This window comes from Pezoporus flaviventris, unplaced genomic scaffold (assembly GCF_033815535.1).
Source record: "Pezoporus flaviventris isolate CSIRO_AGI_PZ_B2104156 unplaced genomic scaffold, CSIRO_AGI_Pfla_v1 ptg000015l, whole genome shotgun sequence".
NCBI classification, from domain to species: Eukaryota; Metazoa; Chordata; class Aves; order Psittaciformes; family Psittacidae; genus Pezoporus; species Pezoporus flaviventris.
The window spans coordinates 43970453-43986701 of NW_026892563.1; the positions used below are offsets into that span (position 1 = coordinate 43970453).

The window sequence follows — 16249 nt, forward strand, 5'->3', positions numbered from 1 at the left end:
GTCACGCACATATGAAAGCCCATATACAGCAGACGCAGCTTATTTCACAGTATTGCATCTGTGTTATGCGTGACCTCAGATTCTGACTCAGGTCTGCGTTACAGGTTTTACTGTATTACAGATTTGCATTTAGCATCACTGTGCTGGTTTGGGATGGGGTAGAGCTCATTGTCTTCATAGTAGCTGGTATGGGGATGTGTTTTGGGTTTGTGCCGCAAACAGTGCTGATAACACAGGGATGCTTTAGTTCCTGCGGTGATTACACAAAGCCAAGGCCTTTTCTACCTCTCACCCCACCCACGAGTGGCTGGGGTGCACATGAGGTTGGAGGGGAGGCACAGGTGGGACAGCTGACCCCACCTGACCACAGGGATATTCCACACCATAAGGCATCATGTTCAGTATATAAAACCGGTGGAAAAAGGAAGGAAGAGTGGAACGTTGGGAGTGATGGTGTTTGTCTTCCCAAGTCACCGTTAACCTGTGATCGAATGCCTGCTTTCCCGCAGGTGGCTGAACCCCTGCCTGCCGATGGCAAGTGGGGAACGGATCCCTTGTTTTGCTTTGTTTATGTGTGTGACTTTTGCTTTACCTGTTACAACCGTCTTGATCCCGACCCAGGAGTTTCACCTTTGGATTCTCGCCCCCATCCCATAGGAAGGAGCGAGCAGCTGAGGGGGCTGAGCTGAGCTGCTCAGCTCTAAGCAGAGACTCGGTACAATAACCTTCTATCCCCATGCAGCAAGCTTCAAACACGTTACCCTTATAGAAGAGCTTTCCTGACACTCCCATAGTGTCGCTTCTGTCAGTCCCTGTCTTCACAGTCTTCAACACCTCAGGGGTAGTTTCCCTGGTGGCTTAAGCCACACTTGAGGCATCTGGTAACTTTATCTGGTCCAAGTTATTCCAGGATTGGAATAAGCACCCAAGTCCAAGCTGGGGGGGGGGTTAAACCTTCACACTGGGGCAGCTGATGCCCAAAATAATAGCTTTGGAGTTGTCTGTGGGGTTTTGTCCCGTTTAAGTTAAAGCAGGGGTAAATTTTGAGCCCAACCACAGTTCTTGGGTATGTTATGTGTTTATCCCAGCGAGCAGCAGGTGAAGCCAAACAGAAACACGAACTACCTTGTGCTCAATTCAGCTTCATTAAAATGAAAGGATGGAGACGGGGGCTGGCAGGTGGGGATTTTCCCTCCCTCTTTGCCCCCGGTCCCCCATGCTGCCCTCAGATGGAAGGGAGGGCAGGCATCCTCCTTGTCCCCATCCGTCAGCCCCGCTGCATCCCCCCCCACCAATCCCACCGCTCCGGGACACGGAGGCCGCGCTCGCCGCCGGCCGCGGTGCTGCGGCGCCACCTGCTGTTCATATTCGGGAGCGCAGCTGCTGCGCCCGCGGGTGCTTCCTCGGTGCGGGGGGAGCTCCAAGGAGGGATGCTCTGGAGAGGCTGGAAGTGGTCCTTCAGCCAGGCGGGAGTGGCCTGGAGGTCGCTCCGTGGCTGAGCCATGTTTGCGGAAGCAGCATCCTTTGGGACGGGTGGGGCGGGGAGCCGGGCGGAGCTCCTGGTGGCTCTCCTTGCAGCCAGGCTCTGTTAGCAAGTCGTGGGGTGTTCCCAAAGGCAAAACCTCAGTGCCAGAGGGAACATCTCCGACCTGAAGCAACCGTGGGGATTAAAATAGCCGAGATGATAAAATAACGCCACGTTGATGCTATGCTATGGAGTCTGCTATCGACCTCTAATGACAAGGAAGCAAGCTGTGCTCTCCGCATCCTTTCGAATATGGCTATCCAGCTTGCTTTTTTATCCTGACTTCTTTGTTCAAAAGCAGCAAGCTGCCTTCTTTTGCAGTGACTGAGAGCATGAAAAGTTAAACTACGTTGCTTCTACAAACCCATACAGACAAGAAGCGCTCAAATTAGTATTGAGCCTTCCCTGCATGCAGAGTCTGTACAGCTTTGTAGGGAGGAAGGTGTTTTCTGTTCAGCACAGATGTTCCCTTAGGGATGGATTTAGAACTGCTTATGCCATAAGGTAAATAATAGAACAAAATGCCTCTAAAAAGATCTGTCAGATCATTCTTTCCAGTAAGCCATTCATCCATCTGAAGTCCCAGGAAATACAGTGCTCCAAACCCTGATACTCATTGACCCGTGTTTAGCAGTAAATAAAGCAAAACCCAAACCAGAATACAAATTTTAAGCTTGACATGATTGCTTTTTAGTTGATTAATGTTAATTACAGAAATACCATCCTGTTAACAATACATGTCCCAACAAGCTCGGAGGGACGGTTTCTTGGCTGGCTGAAGGTAATGTAAGACCACACTGCTGCCAAAAGCACTGCTCCTGCGCCTTGCATTGGTGACCATATAGCTGCTGAACTGCCTACTACCCTAATCATGAGTGAAAGTGCAAGGGAGCACACAGCCCTGGCAGGATGGAATCACGAAATGGTTTGAGTTGGAAGGACATTAAGCTCATCCAGTTCTAAACCCCTGCCACGGGCAAGGACCCCTTCCACTAGAGCAGGTTGCCCAAAGCCCCTGTGTCCAACCTGGCCTTGAACACTGCCAGGGATGGGGCAGCCACAGCTTCTCTGGGCACCCTCTGCCAGCGCCTCAGCACCCTCATAGTGAAGAGTTTCTTCCTAATGTCTAATCTAAAACTATCATCTTTCAATTTAAAGCCATTACCCCTTATCCTAGAACTACATGCCCTTGTAAAAAGTCCCTCTCCAGCTTCCTTGTAGGCACCGGAAGCTGCTATAGGGTATCACCAGAGCCTTCTCTTCTCCAGGGTGAACAAGCCCAAGTCTCTCAGCCTGTCTCCATGGGAGAGGTGCTCCAGCAGCTCTTTGTGGCTTTGGGTAAGACTGGAGCATCCTTTCCATGGGCTTAAGGCGCCTGGGAAACTACCCCTGAGGTTTGGAAAATGGGAAGATAACAAATGACAGAAGCTCATTCAGACCAAAGGAGAATACAATTATTATAGTCCTTTTTATTTTTCTTCACATGTCTCATTGGTATAATTGCAGAAAAGCAGACTCAAGAGTGATAATTGTTTCAAAGGCACAGCACTTCCAAAAGGACCAGCATTTCCCATTATCTTTAGGGTCCTTATTCATTTCAGTCCTCAAGTCTCTGCTCCACGGGTCCAAAGTTGATCTTTCTTGCAACATCAACAACAGCAACTGGTTCGTCTTCGCAAGCAGTCCCACCAGGCCTGCACCGTGGCCTTTCCCCTCCACACCATCCTGTGCTGCAACCCCATGATAAGAGATGCAGGCTCTTTCTTTGTGTGTAAGGTGCTGGTTCCGTTTGGTTTGGTTTCGCAGCGATACCAAATCCCATGTTGGTTCATATTTGTCAATATTTGCATAGCAAAACATGTAATAATTGTAAGAACGGCTCCTGTAGGAATCAAAACCCTTGTGTTAAACCACCGTTTCCCCTGTAATCGTGGTGCCCATATGGCAGAGCTGTCATCTCTATACACTTAGCAAAACAAAAGGCGGGTGGAGTGATGTGTTAATCTGTTCCCATTAACAAGACAGCAAATTCCCCCTTGATCCCGCAGCTCAAATGAAGCACATGTAATCTCAGGGTGACACTCACAACGGTGTTAATGTAATGCATGCATAGAGATAGACGGGATGAAATAAGTGTCCTCGGGAGCGCTCAGCTTCCAGCACTGATGTCGTTTAGGTGCTCTGCATCTTAATATGGGTCATTAACACCAAACTGTTTTAAAGACAAAGCCTTTTAATTGGGTCGGCCTTCTGTGGGCGATGCTACAGGCTTTCCAGCTCGTGGCAGGACGGGGGGGTCCCATCAGATTCCACCATGCAGGCATACTTTATGGGAGGCGGCGGTGGCTTGAAAGACGGAGGTCTGTCCATTCTGAAACGGAAGAGGAAAAAAAGCGCTATCGAGCAAAAGCTGTATAAAAGACTGCTGCAAAACGTGCACGGGAGGAGGGAGGGGGACACTAAGTCGTTAAAGAGCACCTGACATTTGCTTTCGCATAGCATGACTCCCGTTTCTGCTCTATAGCCTCAGCGCACCTCCCGATATTCATTTGGCTTCCTCAGCTCCCGCCTCCCAATTTTACTGTATTCATGCTTTAAAAGAGCAGACCGTGGTCCCGGTGAAGCATTCAAAACCCTTGCAGAGGGTTTTTTGTCGCTCACGCTGCTCTCTGAAGGCATATTTAAAGACTCAACTTTTCTTTTGTCAGTTTATAGGCCAAGTTAAAGAAAGGCCCCATCCCAAACCGGTGCAAAAATTAATCCCGTTTTTACCTTTGATATACAGGGTTTTTGCAGCCGCGTTTCAAAAGGGCTTTTTAGGACCGCAAATGAGTCATTAACACCGTGATTTTTCAAACATTTTAGTAATGCTAGTGAGATTAGAAATAATTGGCTCTCAGATACTGCTTTCATCAGTAGATCTCCGAGTGCTTTAGTAGGGAATTAAACTTTGGTAATAATTACAAACTCAATGCTTCTTTGGCTGGGATTAAGTTTTGGGTAGCCTACTTTCACATATATTATTCACAACCGAAATAGAGTTACCCTAGAAGCAGAGTTTCATTAAAACATGTCCTCAAGTAACCATGCAGAAACAGAGAGCAAAAGCAGCTGGCAGGCAGGCTAATAGGAGTGGGGGGGCTCTGGGATAAAGAAATTGACTTGTATTCTTCCCTCATGCCCTGAAGCTGCACCGCAGCTCTTTCTTTATAGTTTGTTTTATAGATAACCCACGGAACAGATGAAAGGGCTGAGAACACTCAACATAAAAAGGACATGGAACTGTTGGAACAAGTCCAAAGGAGGGCACGAGGATGATCAGGGACTGGAGCACCTCCTGTATGAAGACAGGCTGAGGAAGTTGGGGCTGTTCAGCCTGGAGAAGAGAAGGCTGCATGGAGACCTCAGAGCAGCTTCCAGTATCTGCAGGGGGGCTATAGGGATGCTGGGGAGAGACTCTTCATTAGGGACTGTAGTGACAGGACAAGGGGTAACGGGTTCAAACTTAAACGGGGGAAGTTTAGATTGGATACAAGGAGGAAACTCTTTACTGTGAGGGTGGTGAGGCACTGGAATGGGTTGCCTGGGGAGGTTGTGAATGCTCCATCCCTGGCAGTGTTCAAGGCCAGGCTGGATGAAGCCTTGGTTGAGATGGTTTAGTGTGAGGTGTCCCTGCCCACGGCAGGGGGGCTGGAAGTGGATGATCTTAAGGTCTTTTCCAACCCTGACTATTCTACGGTTCTAACACTCCATGTTTCCTACTGCTGTATGGCAAAATGTGGCAGTAGCATCCATGTACTTAAAGGCCTTGTGCAGGATGGATAATGTCAAGGGAAAATGTGTCAATCCAAACAGCTGGGTTAGAGTTTATGCTGTTCTCTGTGCCACCCCTCCTGCATCTGCAGTTCCCCCTTCCTTGTACTCACATCTCTTTTTGGTACTGACACCATTTCCTGATGCCCAAAGCTATCAGAAAGCTGCAGGAGAGGAGCAGGACAGCTACCACTGTTGGCCAGGAGAAGTGCTTGGCTTTCATGTTCATCACACCACCTGGAAGGGACACAAGAGACAGAGCTCAGCTGAATGTCCTCAGAGAGGAGGCAAATCTGGGCTTGCTGCCTACAGGCACAATGCTAGTGATGATACAGCCCCAAATCAACACTAGACTGTGAGGCTCCCAGGCTGAGGATCCCAAATCTGAGCATTGCAGCTCTGATTTATGGAATTAACCCGCTTTTCTTCCGACTGGCTTTGCGGGCTGATTTCAGCCAGCCATCCATTCACATGATGGGGTTGTTCAGGCAGAGACTGGCAAGTGTTTCATCTGAAAATCAGTGCTTTTGTCTGCTTCTATGTGAGCTTCTTTAAGGGGAAGCACACTGACACCGAGCCCTGCTGAAACGTCTGGCTAAAGGCACAGCCACTTTTTGGTGTGGGATCTTGTTGATGGCACAACAACCCTGCCTCTCCCTTGCTGCCTCTCCTGCTTGGGATCCCCCCACTTCTCCACAGCCGCCTTTGAAGGGTGCTGGTAGCTGAAAGAGGTACCCTCAGGATCCCAGCTATAAGGAGAAAGGAGAGGAGGAGCATGGACCTCCTTCAGCTGGCACTGAGGGTGCAGCAGTGGGCTGGTTTCCACAGAGGCCTGAAGCACAAGAGTCACTGGGTGATACCACCTCATTATCACCTCCCGTTGTGCTGGCATCACGACCCTTTGTAATGCTGCTCATGCTGGGATGTCACTCAGCCTGGGGCTTAGCCACAGGGGTAGCCAGCAATGTGGCTGGACACCAAGTCCACCACACTGCACGAGCCATTAGTGGCCCCTGGGGCATAGGGAGTGTGACCGGCCAAATTTTGCTGCTGGAAGAAACCATGCACTGAGGCATCACTTGCGGATGCAGGGAGAAGGCAGCAATGCCAAAAGCCTGCAAGGACCCGCGGTGTGGGGACACAGCAGCTGTGACTCCTCTTTTCATCCCTTCTCCCTTCCTTGAGCTCCCCTGGTCAGCTGCACATGATGCTTCAGATCCTGCGCTCCTCTGCTTTTCTGACTTACTGCAACGGCATGCCGAAAGAAGAGGCTTTGTAGGATAATGTCTCACCAGTAGTACTGAGAGAACTGCTGGCCGTAAAGAAATCTTCCCCTCTGGTAACTGAAATTGGCTGGTCGGTGATGCTGAAGGACAGGTCACCTAGAAAGATACGGGCACAGAATACTTTTAGTAACTTATTTGGAGTTTTTTGTTGTTTGCTTTTTTATGTTTAAGTGAAGGTTGTGTTTCGAAGCCACTGTTATTCACCCTGGTGAAGGCTGGAAATCGAACTCCAGAATCAGGGTGTCAAAATTCTCTTGGCAAGAGTCTTATATTTTTGGCCTACAACCCTGTGTTAGCCAAAAATTGTGCTTTTATCAAATTAAATAATAGTAAAAGAAAGGAGAGGAGAGGAGAGGAGAGGAGAGGAGAAGAGAAGAGAAGAGAAGAGAAGAGAAGAGAAGAGAGAAGAGAAGAAGAAAGAGAGAAAGAAAGAAGGAAAGGAGAGGAAAGGAAAGCGAAAAAGAAAGCAAGAAAGGAAAGAAAGGAAAGAAAGAAAGAGAAAGAGAGAAAGAGAAAGAGAAAGAAAAGAGAGAGAAAGAAAAGTATTAGAAAACACCCATTAAGATGTTCCAGCAACACAGCATTGTGCTGCACAGCAGTCTGGGTGAATGATAAGCTTTTTTACCTCTTTGATGGTAATGAAGAGCTAAAGATATTAAGTGGCTTAGTAGCAACACAAAGAGTATGTCTCTGCCATGACTGAGTGAAACCTCAGTCTCCTCTGTCAAGTACTGTGTCTGAACCACAAAAGTAATCACTCATCTGTTTGTAGACAGATACTTAGCCCTCCTTAATACAGCTAAGCTACCTATGTTTGAGATCAGTGCTGCCTAAGGATACATTCCTGTTTTTTCTAGCCATCTCTGTGTTTGCATCTTCCAAAATAATAGCTAAAAGATGCAATTAGACAATGGCACAGCATTTCCAGAGCTGCCATGGCACTTACGATACACCGGGGTTGTGTTCTTGGAGAAGCGCGTGGCATTCCTGAGGCTTTGAGGGGATTCGGTGATGGAATCATTAAGATCTGTACAAAAAGAAATAATGCCCTTCAATTATCTTACAAGCCTGTACGTGATTGCTTCACTGGGCTCAACTGTGGCTATTTTATACCCTTCGCTTTTGTCTGACGCAAACAACAAATGAAATAACAAAGATACCTGAAAGGCTGTAGTATAATTGCTGATTTATAAATCCAAGAAAACTAAATCCACCATTTAAACAATGTAAATGAGTAATCAGAGACAGGAAAATCTCTTTCTTATGAGAGGCTGGTTCTGATCAAAATTGAGCACTCAAGTTTACATATATATATATATGTATGTATGTATATATGGATGGATGGATGAATGAATAGAAGGCTCCAGGGAGACCTTATAGCAGCCTTCCAGTACCTAAAAGGAGCCTCCAATAAAGCTGGAGAGGGACTTTTTACAAGGGTATGTAGTGACAGGACAAAGGGGAATGACTTTAAACTGAAAGAGGATAGATTTTGATTACATACTAGGACCAAGTTTTTCACTATGAAGGTGGTGAGAAATTGGCACAGATTGCTCAAAGGAGTTGTGGATGCTTCATCCCTGCAAGTGTTCAAGGCCAGGATGGATGGGGCTTTGAGCAACCTGGTCTAGTGGAAAGTATCCCTGCCTGTGGCAGGGGGTTTAGAACTAGATGATCTTTGAAGTGTTTTCCAGCTCAAACCATTCTATCATGCTGTGTATGTAGGTATGTATGTATTAAAAAGCCCTGACAAAAATCAGTCCAATTTTAGGGCATTCTAAAAATTCACTGAGAATTTTGGTCATCAATTCAGTTCTTCTTTTCTCCTTGTTTATTAAGTGTTTATTTTTATGGGCACAAGCATGCTAGATCTGGCATCTTAAAGTTATATATAAAAAAGAGGATATAGACTTAGAGATCCCACAGCACAGCGCTCTATATAGCATGCTGATGAGCACTACTTGTTATAATTTACATAATGGCTCGTGTTAGAGCCTCTGAGGATTGAACTGATAATAGCAATCCCTGTTGTGGCCCTGGGAAAGCACAGGGACACATGCTAGTATGCCTCAGCGGGAACACTGGTGCCAGTGTGCTCTGAAATTACCCCCCAATTACAGCTGCCAGACTGAGGACCCTTCAAAGCCATGCCTCAGCTGACAATCAGGCTATGGGGAAGCAACGGTAGGGATGTAGCCATAAGTGGTACAGGACTCAGTACCTCCTGTAAATAGCAGTGTAATTCAGCATGCTTTTAGCAAAAATTGCAACCAACAGGCTGTGCCGGGGTAGGATCGTGAAGCATTAGAAGTTGTCACAAGGTTTCAGTGTAAATGCGTGGTTGGGGGTAGTATGCAGGTAAATAAGCACTGGAGTGCTGCCAAAAATACAGCTGGAAAATGGAAAGCGGCTGCTACGCTTGTGCTTCAGCCGAAAGAAGACTGACAGACGAATACAAGAGTGCATTGACAAGCCCTGCCTGTTCCGAAAGCACAAAACCAGGGATGGTAAAGAAGAGAGTAACTTCCATCTTTCTGCTGCTGCGTGGAGATTTTCTAAAGGGAAAGATCAGCGGAAAAGTGTCCACCCCTGGGGTTTCCTTTATTGATTTATTGATCTTTAATGAGGCCGCCTTTCAACGTTCTATTCGCCAGCCTCTATTGCCCCACATTATCTCATTATTTCATTGCTGCGCGGTGATTTTATTTAGCTGCTCCTGTAATTCATTTCATCTATAGACTGCCCTCAGTACTCACTGCATTTGCCTAGCAACTCTCTCCATTTCAATATTATCAAATTAAATATGTCCAATAAAACCAGGATTCTCTTCTGCGTTCCTCTTCTGCTGCCGCAAACCCTTGACAGCTTGGAAGAGTCAAGCCTTTATCTTCTAGCTCAGTGCAACTCCGCAGGGGAATTGCTTCTGTGAAATACTGGAAAGCCGGTACAGATTCCACCACCCGAATCTGACCTCTGCTCAGACACAACTTTTCTGTGTTTAGGAACAGCTTATGCATGGCGATGTGACAACTATCAACTAGCAGCTGAAAATAAGCACCGCAGAGCGAATGTGCTTGGCAAAGGCATCACAAACAGGACCACACAGAGCTGAGTACCCGCTGCTGTACTTTGAGCAAGATACTCCAGATGACTTTAGATTTGCAAGCCAACACTTGCTAAGTTGGTGCCACATTTGAACTTTGCAGCGCCCATAACTGGCTTCATAACTCCCCTGGTACAGTCCTACGAAACAAAGGAACTGCATCATCTACTCACATGCTGTTGTCAATCTCTCATTAAATGCTGTGGAGCTGGTATGGGTTTTTGTTTCTGCTGTAGGAATCAGTGCTCCTACTGAAAACACACAAGCTTGTAAACATTGCTGTAGAGGAACTTATTACTTGTCTTTCATTTTTCCCTCTTTCTTCCCTGTTTCCTGACTAATGAGGTCAGATGGTTGTAACCTACTACTTGCTATATTGGTTTCTCTCAGACAAGCACCATACAACTGTGTGTCTGTTTTGAAACCCTATCAATCACAAGCTAGAAACTCAAGAGGAGTTTGATGAGATGGATAAATAAACTTCGAGAAAACATATGGGGCATTTAAGCATGTACATTTGGATTTTAGCTGGGTTTCAGTTGAAACTCAGTAGTTCCAATTGCGATGGCTTGTTTTGACCTAAAGCCAGTGCAGTAACGAACAAACATAGGTAAATCAGAATTTAGACAGGGTTTCAGCACCTCCAATGAGACAAAACTGTTTTCCCAAACAGCAGAGAGAGCTTTTGAAGAAGTTAGTGTGCAGGAACACACCTGCAATACCTGGTGCCAAATGACAATTGATTTGCCAAGGGAAGCTGTGAATGCTCCATCCCTGGTGGTGTTCAAGGGCAGGTTGGCCAGAGCCTTGGGTGAGATGGTTCAGTGTGAGGTGTCCCTTCCCATGGCAGGGGGGTTGGAACTGGATGATCTTAAGGTCCTTTCCAACCCTGACTATTCTATGGTTCTATGACATATTCCATGAATCTGTTTTTGAAGCGCTAAGTATTCTAGGGCTCAGCTACCTGTTTGTCTGATATTCAAACACAAACAAATGGTGGCTAGCAAGTAGACCTCTATTTTTTCCCAAGAGGCCTTATTTCACATTTACTAAAAAGAGTCCACATTTCCTAACATCTGTCTCATTTTTGGAGAAGTATCCTTAAGCTATCTGAACAAATCTGAGAAGGTGAAACGCAGCTGTAACCCAGCACTTAAAGCCTGAGCATCTCTGAGCTCAGAGATGGAGATATGATGGAAGCTAAGTGAAGACCGGGCTGCAGTTTCAACAGCCTTGGTTTTGTCTCCATTCCTCCTTCTCCTGCCTATATCTGTGCACTCTTCCCTCATACCAATTCCCAGCTGTGTCTTGGATGTTCATTAAAGACTTGCAAAACAACAAGAACTGAACCAACCTCCTTTTTGCAATGGCAGACTCAGACTTAGCATCCTGACTCGGCTGCAGCCCAAACAGTCTGCTCAAGAAGCCGATGGTGGCACCAGCGTAGTAACCAACAGCACGCCAGAGAGGAGAAGCATTAACCCACAGTCAGCACACCACACCTGCCACACGTCAGGGCATTGGTTAAAAGGCAGTTGTTTCTTGGTCTATTCATAGAAGACAAACAGCTCTGCACCAGCTCACACTACAACTTTGACCTCGTACCTTCTCATCTAGTGAAGATACATAATCAAGTGAGGAGAATCCTCTCTGTTCATATTGTATATTTACAACCTGTGTCATGACACTGTTTGCAGAAGGGATTTCTGTCTACTTGGACAAGCACTTTGTTTCCAGGCTGGGCAAATGTCTCTGCTTTGGGGATGGGGAAGACATCATGAGAATCAACAAGCCTTAATTTCAGTGCCTCTGCAATCTGTGTTGCTACCCTGGCATACCTCAATCTAGACCTAGCCTCTTCATGCACCAGGGTTTTACAATGAGTGATTCAGCTCCCAAACAGCACTCTGCTAGGGCAGGATGAAGCCTTTTGTTCAGCAGCTTCCTCCAGTTTGCCCCTCCCATTGCTCACTCAGCCCTGGGTAAATACTGCTATAGCGTCATGTAATGTAGGTTACTTTAAGTGGACGTTGCAGGGTTGCATTATACAGCTTAAGGAGGATGTTTGATGCCCCACGGGCTAGTGAAAGTTAGTCTGTTTGAAGAACAAGGCTGCTGCAAATACCAAGGGCCAAATCCGCTCCTGCCAGCTGCTGCCTCAGCGGCGAATCGTTTCTGAGCCGAAGATTTGATGCTGCTGTGGAGGGGAAGATGGGGTTTGACAAGGACTTGCCAAGTTGCATCTCCTGCGTGCTGCCGTTTCACACATGCTGTTTTGCATCCAGAATGGGGACGTGTGCCATGCCTGCAGCTCCAATGCCCTTCTAACTCCTGCTTAAACCCACCCATTCCTCCAGGGATCAACAGCTGGGATTCAAAATGGAAAGAGACTTTAAAGGAAGAAGTGCTCCCAGCTTGATGCTGGGATCGGTGGGCATCAACCCTTTATTTTGGGATCAGAAGTCAGGAGGTTTGCAGCTTCACCTGCTCTCGACTCAGGCTGCTGCCGCACTGCTGAGCATGTGCCAGTTGCTCCTGCACATACCTCTCGCTGGGGAAGCGAGGTTAAACCCTTCCAAGTACGTTACCGTGCCCTTCACCGGCCTCGGTGTCACCAGCCCAGGGAAGAAATCACTGTGTTGGGTCATCTGCTGTTAATATTTTGCATATTGGTGCTTTTCATTCGTATTCCTGTGCTCCATTATTTGGGTTGCACTGTTTCTACCTCTAATGTCACTTTATGTTTGTAGGGCATTTAATTGAAGAGATACATATAATAAGTAATCGAAATACATATATACACTCAATGTCTGTTCAACTTGCTCGAATTAATGCATATATCCTGAATGGAGCATTAGAAAAGATAAAATCACACAGCATTTTCTCATTTTTGGACTGTGGACTTCCTGGTGTATAATGTACTATAAAAAAGGACTTCAGTGGGCATTATATTGTTTTCTACAAAAAATGCAAGGTGGTTATTGTGTTTATGTACCTTTCTCCTGCATTCTTGAAGCAATAGAGGAAACATTTTGGCTGAATTGATTACCTTGTGTCATGGAAGCAGGAGGCAAGTTTGCTTGACTTCTGAAATCCGGAGAGGCCAAAGATGTCAACGGGTGCTCTAATGACAAACAGATCACATTTAGTCAATAGGGTATTTAAACCACGCTACTAATAAATCATAAACCAACCAGGATCAAAGAGCTTGCAGTAGATGTTGGGTAAGCGCAGACGGCAGCAGGAATCCTGCTGATGGAGTTAAGGTTAAACGTTCAAAACACATCCCACAGATGCAAGGGGCACTCGGAGATGGCTGATGTTATTAATGCTGACCCTTTCACACGGGCTGGCTGTGTGCATTACTTATTGATGCTTTTATACACAGGGTTCAGTTTAGCTGCTATGGGGTGGTTTAAGCACTTGGTGGTGGTGCTCCCCTGCCTGGCCAGGGCCTTGCCAGAAATGCTCCTGACAACACGCAGCATGAGGTCGCCTGCTCTTGTGAGTTTTCCTCTCAGCTGCTAAAGATAGATCCCTATAGTTATCCACATGCATGCTCTGCTAAAGAAATGCTATTTATCTTATATCATTAATGAATGGAAATAACGCGCTAGTATTGGGGCAAGGAAAAGCGGTGGGTTTAACTTTTCTATCACACGTACCTCTCTGTCATAAGACAAATTTATTCATAGTTGTATGGGGGGGTTATTCCATTTCATAAAAAGGCATAAGAATATTATGGGATATTCAGCATGCCATCTTACATGCTGTCCTGACATGACAGTGTTAGCAGGATTTGTGTCAAATCACTTCTCGGGTAACTTCATAGCTCCCAGGTTCCTGCCCAGCAGCACATAGGTACTGTCACTACCAGAGCACACTGACCTTTCCCTGCCTCTGCATACCTGACATTTAAAGTGGTCAAGCAGAGATCCTGCATATATTGACTGAGTAATAAGGAAGACTTCTTTTTTAACCCTTGCTTGAGGTAGTCATAACAGCTGATGGAAGAGCTGAGGTCTGTAACAAAGCAAGGCAAACACTTTTACTCAAGGCGAGAAAGGCGTTTATTCTGCTTTCAAGTGGGTGATTCAAAGATTCAAGAGTGAAAATGCATCACGCTTCATTATCAAATAACCTTTCAATGTACAACTCAACCAAGTGGTCCAGTGAGAAACAGGAAGTACCTGAGCTATGTCTGAAATCCCTAGGGAAACAAAGGTTTTGGGGGGAGAAGTTTTGGAGCCTTTGGGACCTCAGTTGAAAAAGTAGAAGTGAGTTACATGGTTTTATCCCATACAAACAGATGCGCCCTATTAGCATGGATGCTGAAACAACATATGTGACTGGTGGTGGCAGCTGCATAGCTCCATCCATGAGGCACTTCAGAGACTGTAACCGTGACAGGAAATTTCAGGGACAGTTTGCACTGAAAAGTGCTCATTGAGTCCTCAAAGAAAATGAGAGGGAGCTAATCCTTGTAATTAAAGGACTGCCAATAGGCTAGCCCGGCACAGCAGAGACACTCTTCTGCCCAAGCAGCATTTATACCCTGAGTGAGAGAAGTCTCACTGTTCATTCCCCAGAAGGGGGTCACAGTACCCCCTGAGAGGGTTAGCAAGAAGGATTAAATCTCCCCAAAGGGCTCTGTGAAGGAGGGGATCCATGAAAGCTCATACAGCCCATTAGCCAAACATAGATGGAAAAGCAGCCAGAAGGTACCTCTGTCTGCTCAGGGATGTTGGGAGGGTGCTGGGCAAGGAGAGACCATTAGCAGCATAAGGAGGTAACCATCACTCTCCAGCTGCTTCCTTTCACAAGCATTTGCATCTCCTCTGACTGTTCTGAGTGCTGATCTTCAATTTCCATTTCATCTTAGCTTCACCTACACTAACAGGGGTTTTGTGGCATCTGGCTGACATAGAAAGACTCCTTACCGAAGATGCAGCACGTCTAAACACCAGGGTAGTGGGGCACCTCGAGGTATGTCCAGCTCCCATTATGTTTCTGCAGAGTGTGCAATTCGAAGCTGCAAGGGCTGCTTTGGGAGATCACCTTGCAGAGGCCAGCAAAGGACAAAGTCTCTCAGGGACCCCTGTACCAAGGATGGCTTTCTGGTACCCAGCAGGGTATCGGCCAAACCCTCAGGGCCTGCCACAAACTGGGCTCGCAGAAGCAAGCTTACACAGAAACCCACACTTCTTTCCATGCTGTTTGTCCGCAGTGTTCCTCTGACACACCTGATGTAACCCACTGCTGAACTCCAGCTGCCTCCTATGCGGAGCAATAGGAGGGGAATCTCCAAAGGGCTTCGGCTGAGGTGTGGAGGAACCGATTTCTCTCCCTGCAATAAGCTGGTAATAAGACAAACTTGCAGGGGCAGACCGCGGGTTTGCCAAATTTACACAAATTAAGAATCATCCCATCAGTTCTTTAATTAGGACAAAATGTTGAGATCTTGGCTGTGTACTTAAGCAGAAGGTAGAACCATTAGTGGGGCTGTTATTTTTAATTACCAGTTCAGGGCTGAAAGAGCTATTTCAAATGCCAGCTGACGCATCAGAAATAACACTAAGTGCCCCTCAAGGCAGGAGTTTAATTATGCTTGAGCTTAATTATGATAGATGACATCACCGAAATACCTGTTTATTGTATTTGCCCTGGAATCCTAGTTGCAGAGAGGAGTACATTAGTACCCATCCAGGAACAAGTTTGCAAACCCATTTCTCCAACAGCCATAGGAATTCATAGACACACCTCTAACACAGCCCAGGTTATTTTGTTCTCTGATTTATCCTACCTTCTGAAGCCGCGGTGGGGAAAGCTTTGGACGAGGCTTCATTAGGCTTATTGTCTGTGAAGGACAAAAGAAAGGAAAAAAGAAAGATGAAAGCAGCCCTTTAAAGTAGCTCGGCTTTTGTCATAAAGGCTGGAAGTTTAGTTTGGGGTTTGTGTCATATTGTGATGACACACATCCTACAACATAGCTGAGAATTAAAGTAATTCTTTCTGTCGCATCGAAGTACATTAACGTCTTTATACAGAGCACGTCTATCTTAGCGTTGGCATGGCCTGCAGGGACGAATGCAGACTGTTCTAATTGACAGCTCTCCAACTCGAATATCTTTCTACTAAACTGTAAAATGGGTGAAATGAGTCATTTTGGAGGAAAATGATCATTTATCTCCTTTCCCTCCAAAGCTGTGTTTCCAGAGGAGTAAGCTCTGGCTTTTGATGCAGTCTTTGTGGAAATACATAGCAATGATCGTATCCACAAGTGAACACAGCTGAGCTGCGAGCAGTCACCACTCTATGTGATGTACCCTTGGAGGCTGCTAGGGGGTCAGCAGTTCAGTTGTGTTATCTGTGCAGCAAGGAGCATACATAGTAAGAAAGAAAAAGGTGTAACTATGCATTTGCACCTGAAGAGGAGGCATACACAAGAGGGTGCTAAAGGAAATCAGTCTGCCCTTCCCTGCATCCTCAGAAATGACATAAACCTCTGCACGGCCACGTTTT

General features: G+C 46.3%; 1 protein-coding gene across 5 annotated transcripts in view; it reads right to left on the minus strand.

The window, feature by feature from the left end:
* Positions 1-3352: 3352 nt before the first annotated feature.
* CD96 (CD96 molecule) overlaps positions 3353-16249 on the minus strand; it is a 62936-nt gene continuing 50039 nt past the window's right edge. For 3 of the 5 annotated variants that reach the window (XM_061454369.1, XM_061454367.1, XM_061454371.1), the window contains exons 9-15: positions 15531-15584; positions 12777-12851; positions 9901-9978; positions 7571-7651; positions 6631-6720; positions 5452-5575; positions 3353-3896 (exon numbers count right to left, since the gene is read on the minus strand). In XM_061454369.1, the coding sequence (XP_061310353.1) occupies positions 3788-3896; positions 5452-5575; positions 6631-6720; positions 7571-7651; positions 9901-9978; positions 12777-12851; positions 15531-15584 (611 nt within the window). In that variant the 3' untranslated portion in view covers positions 3353-3787. The remainder of the gene's footprint in view (positions 3897-5451; positions 5576-6630; positions 6721-7570; positions 7652-9900; positions 9979-12776; positions 12852-15530; positions 15585-16249) is intronic. The other 2 variants (XM_061454368.1, XM_061454370.1) reach the window with 2 other exon arrangements.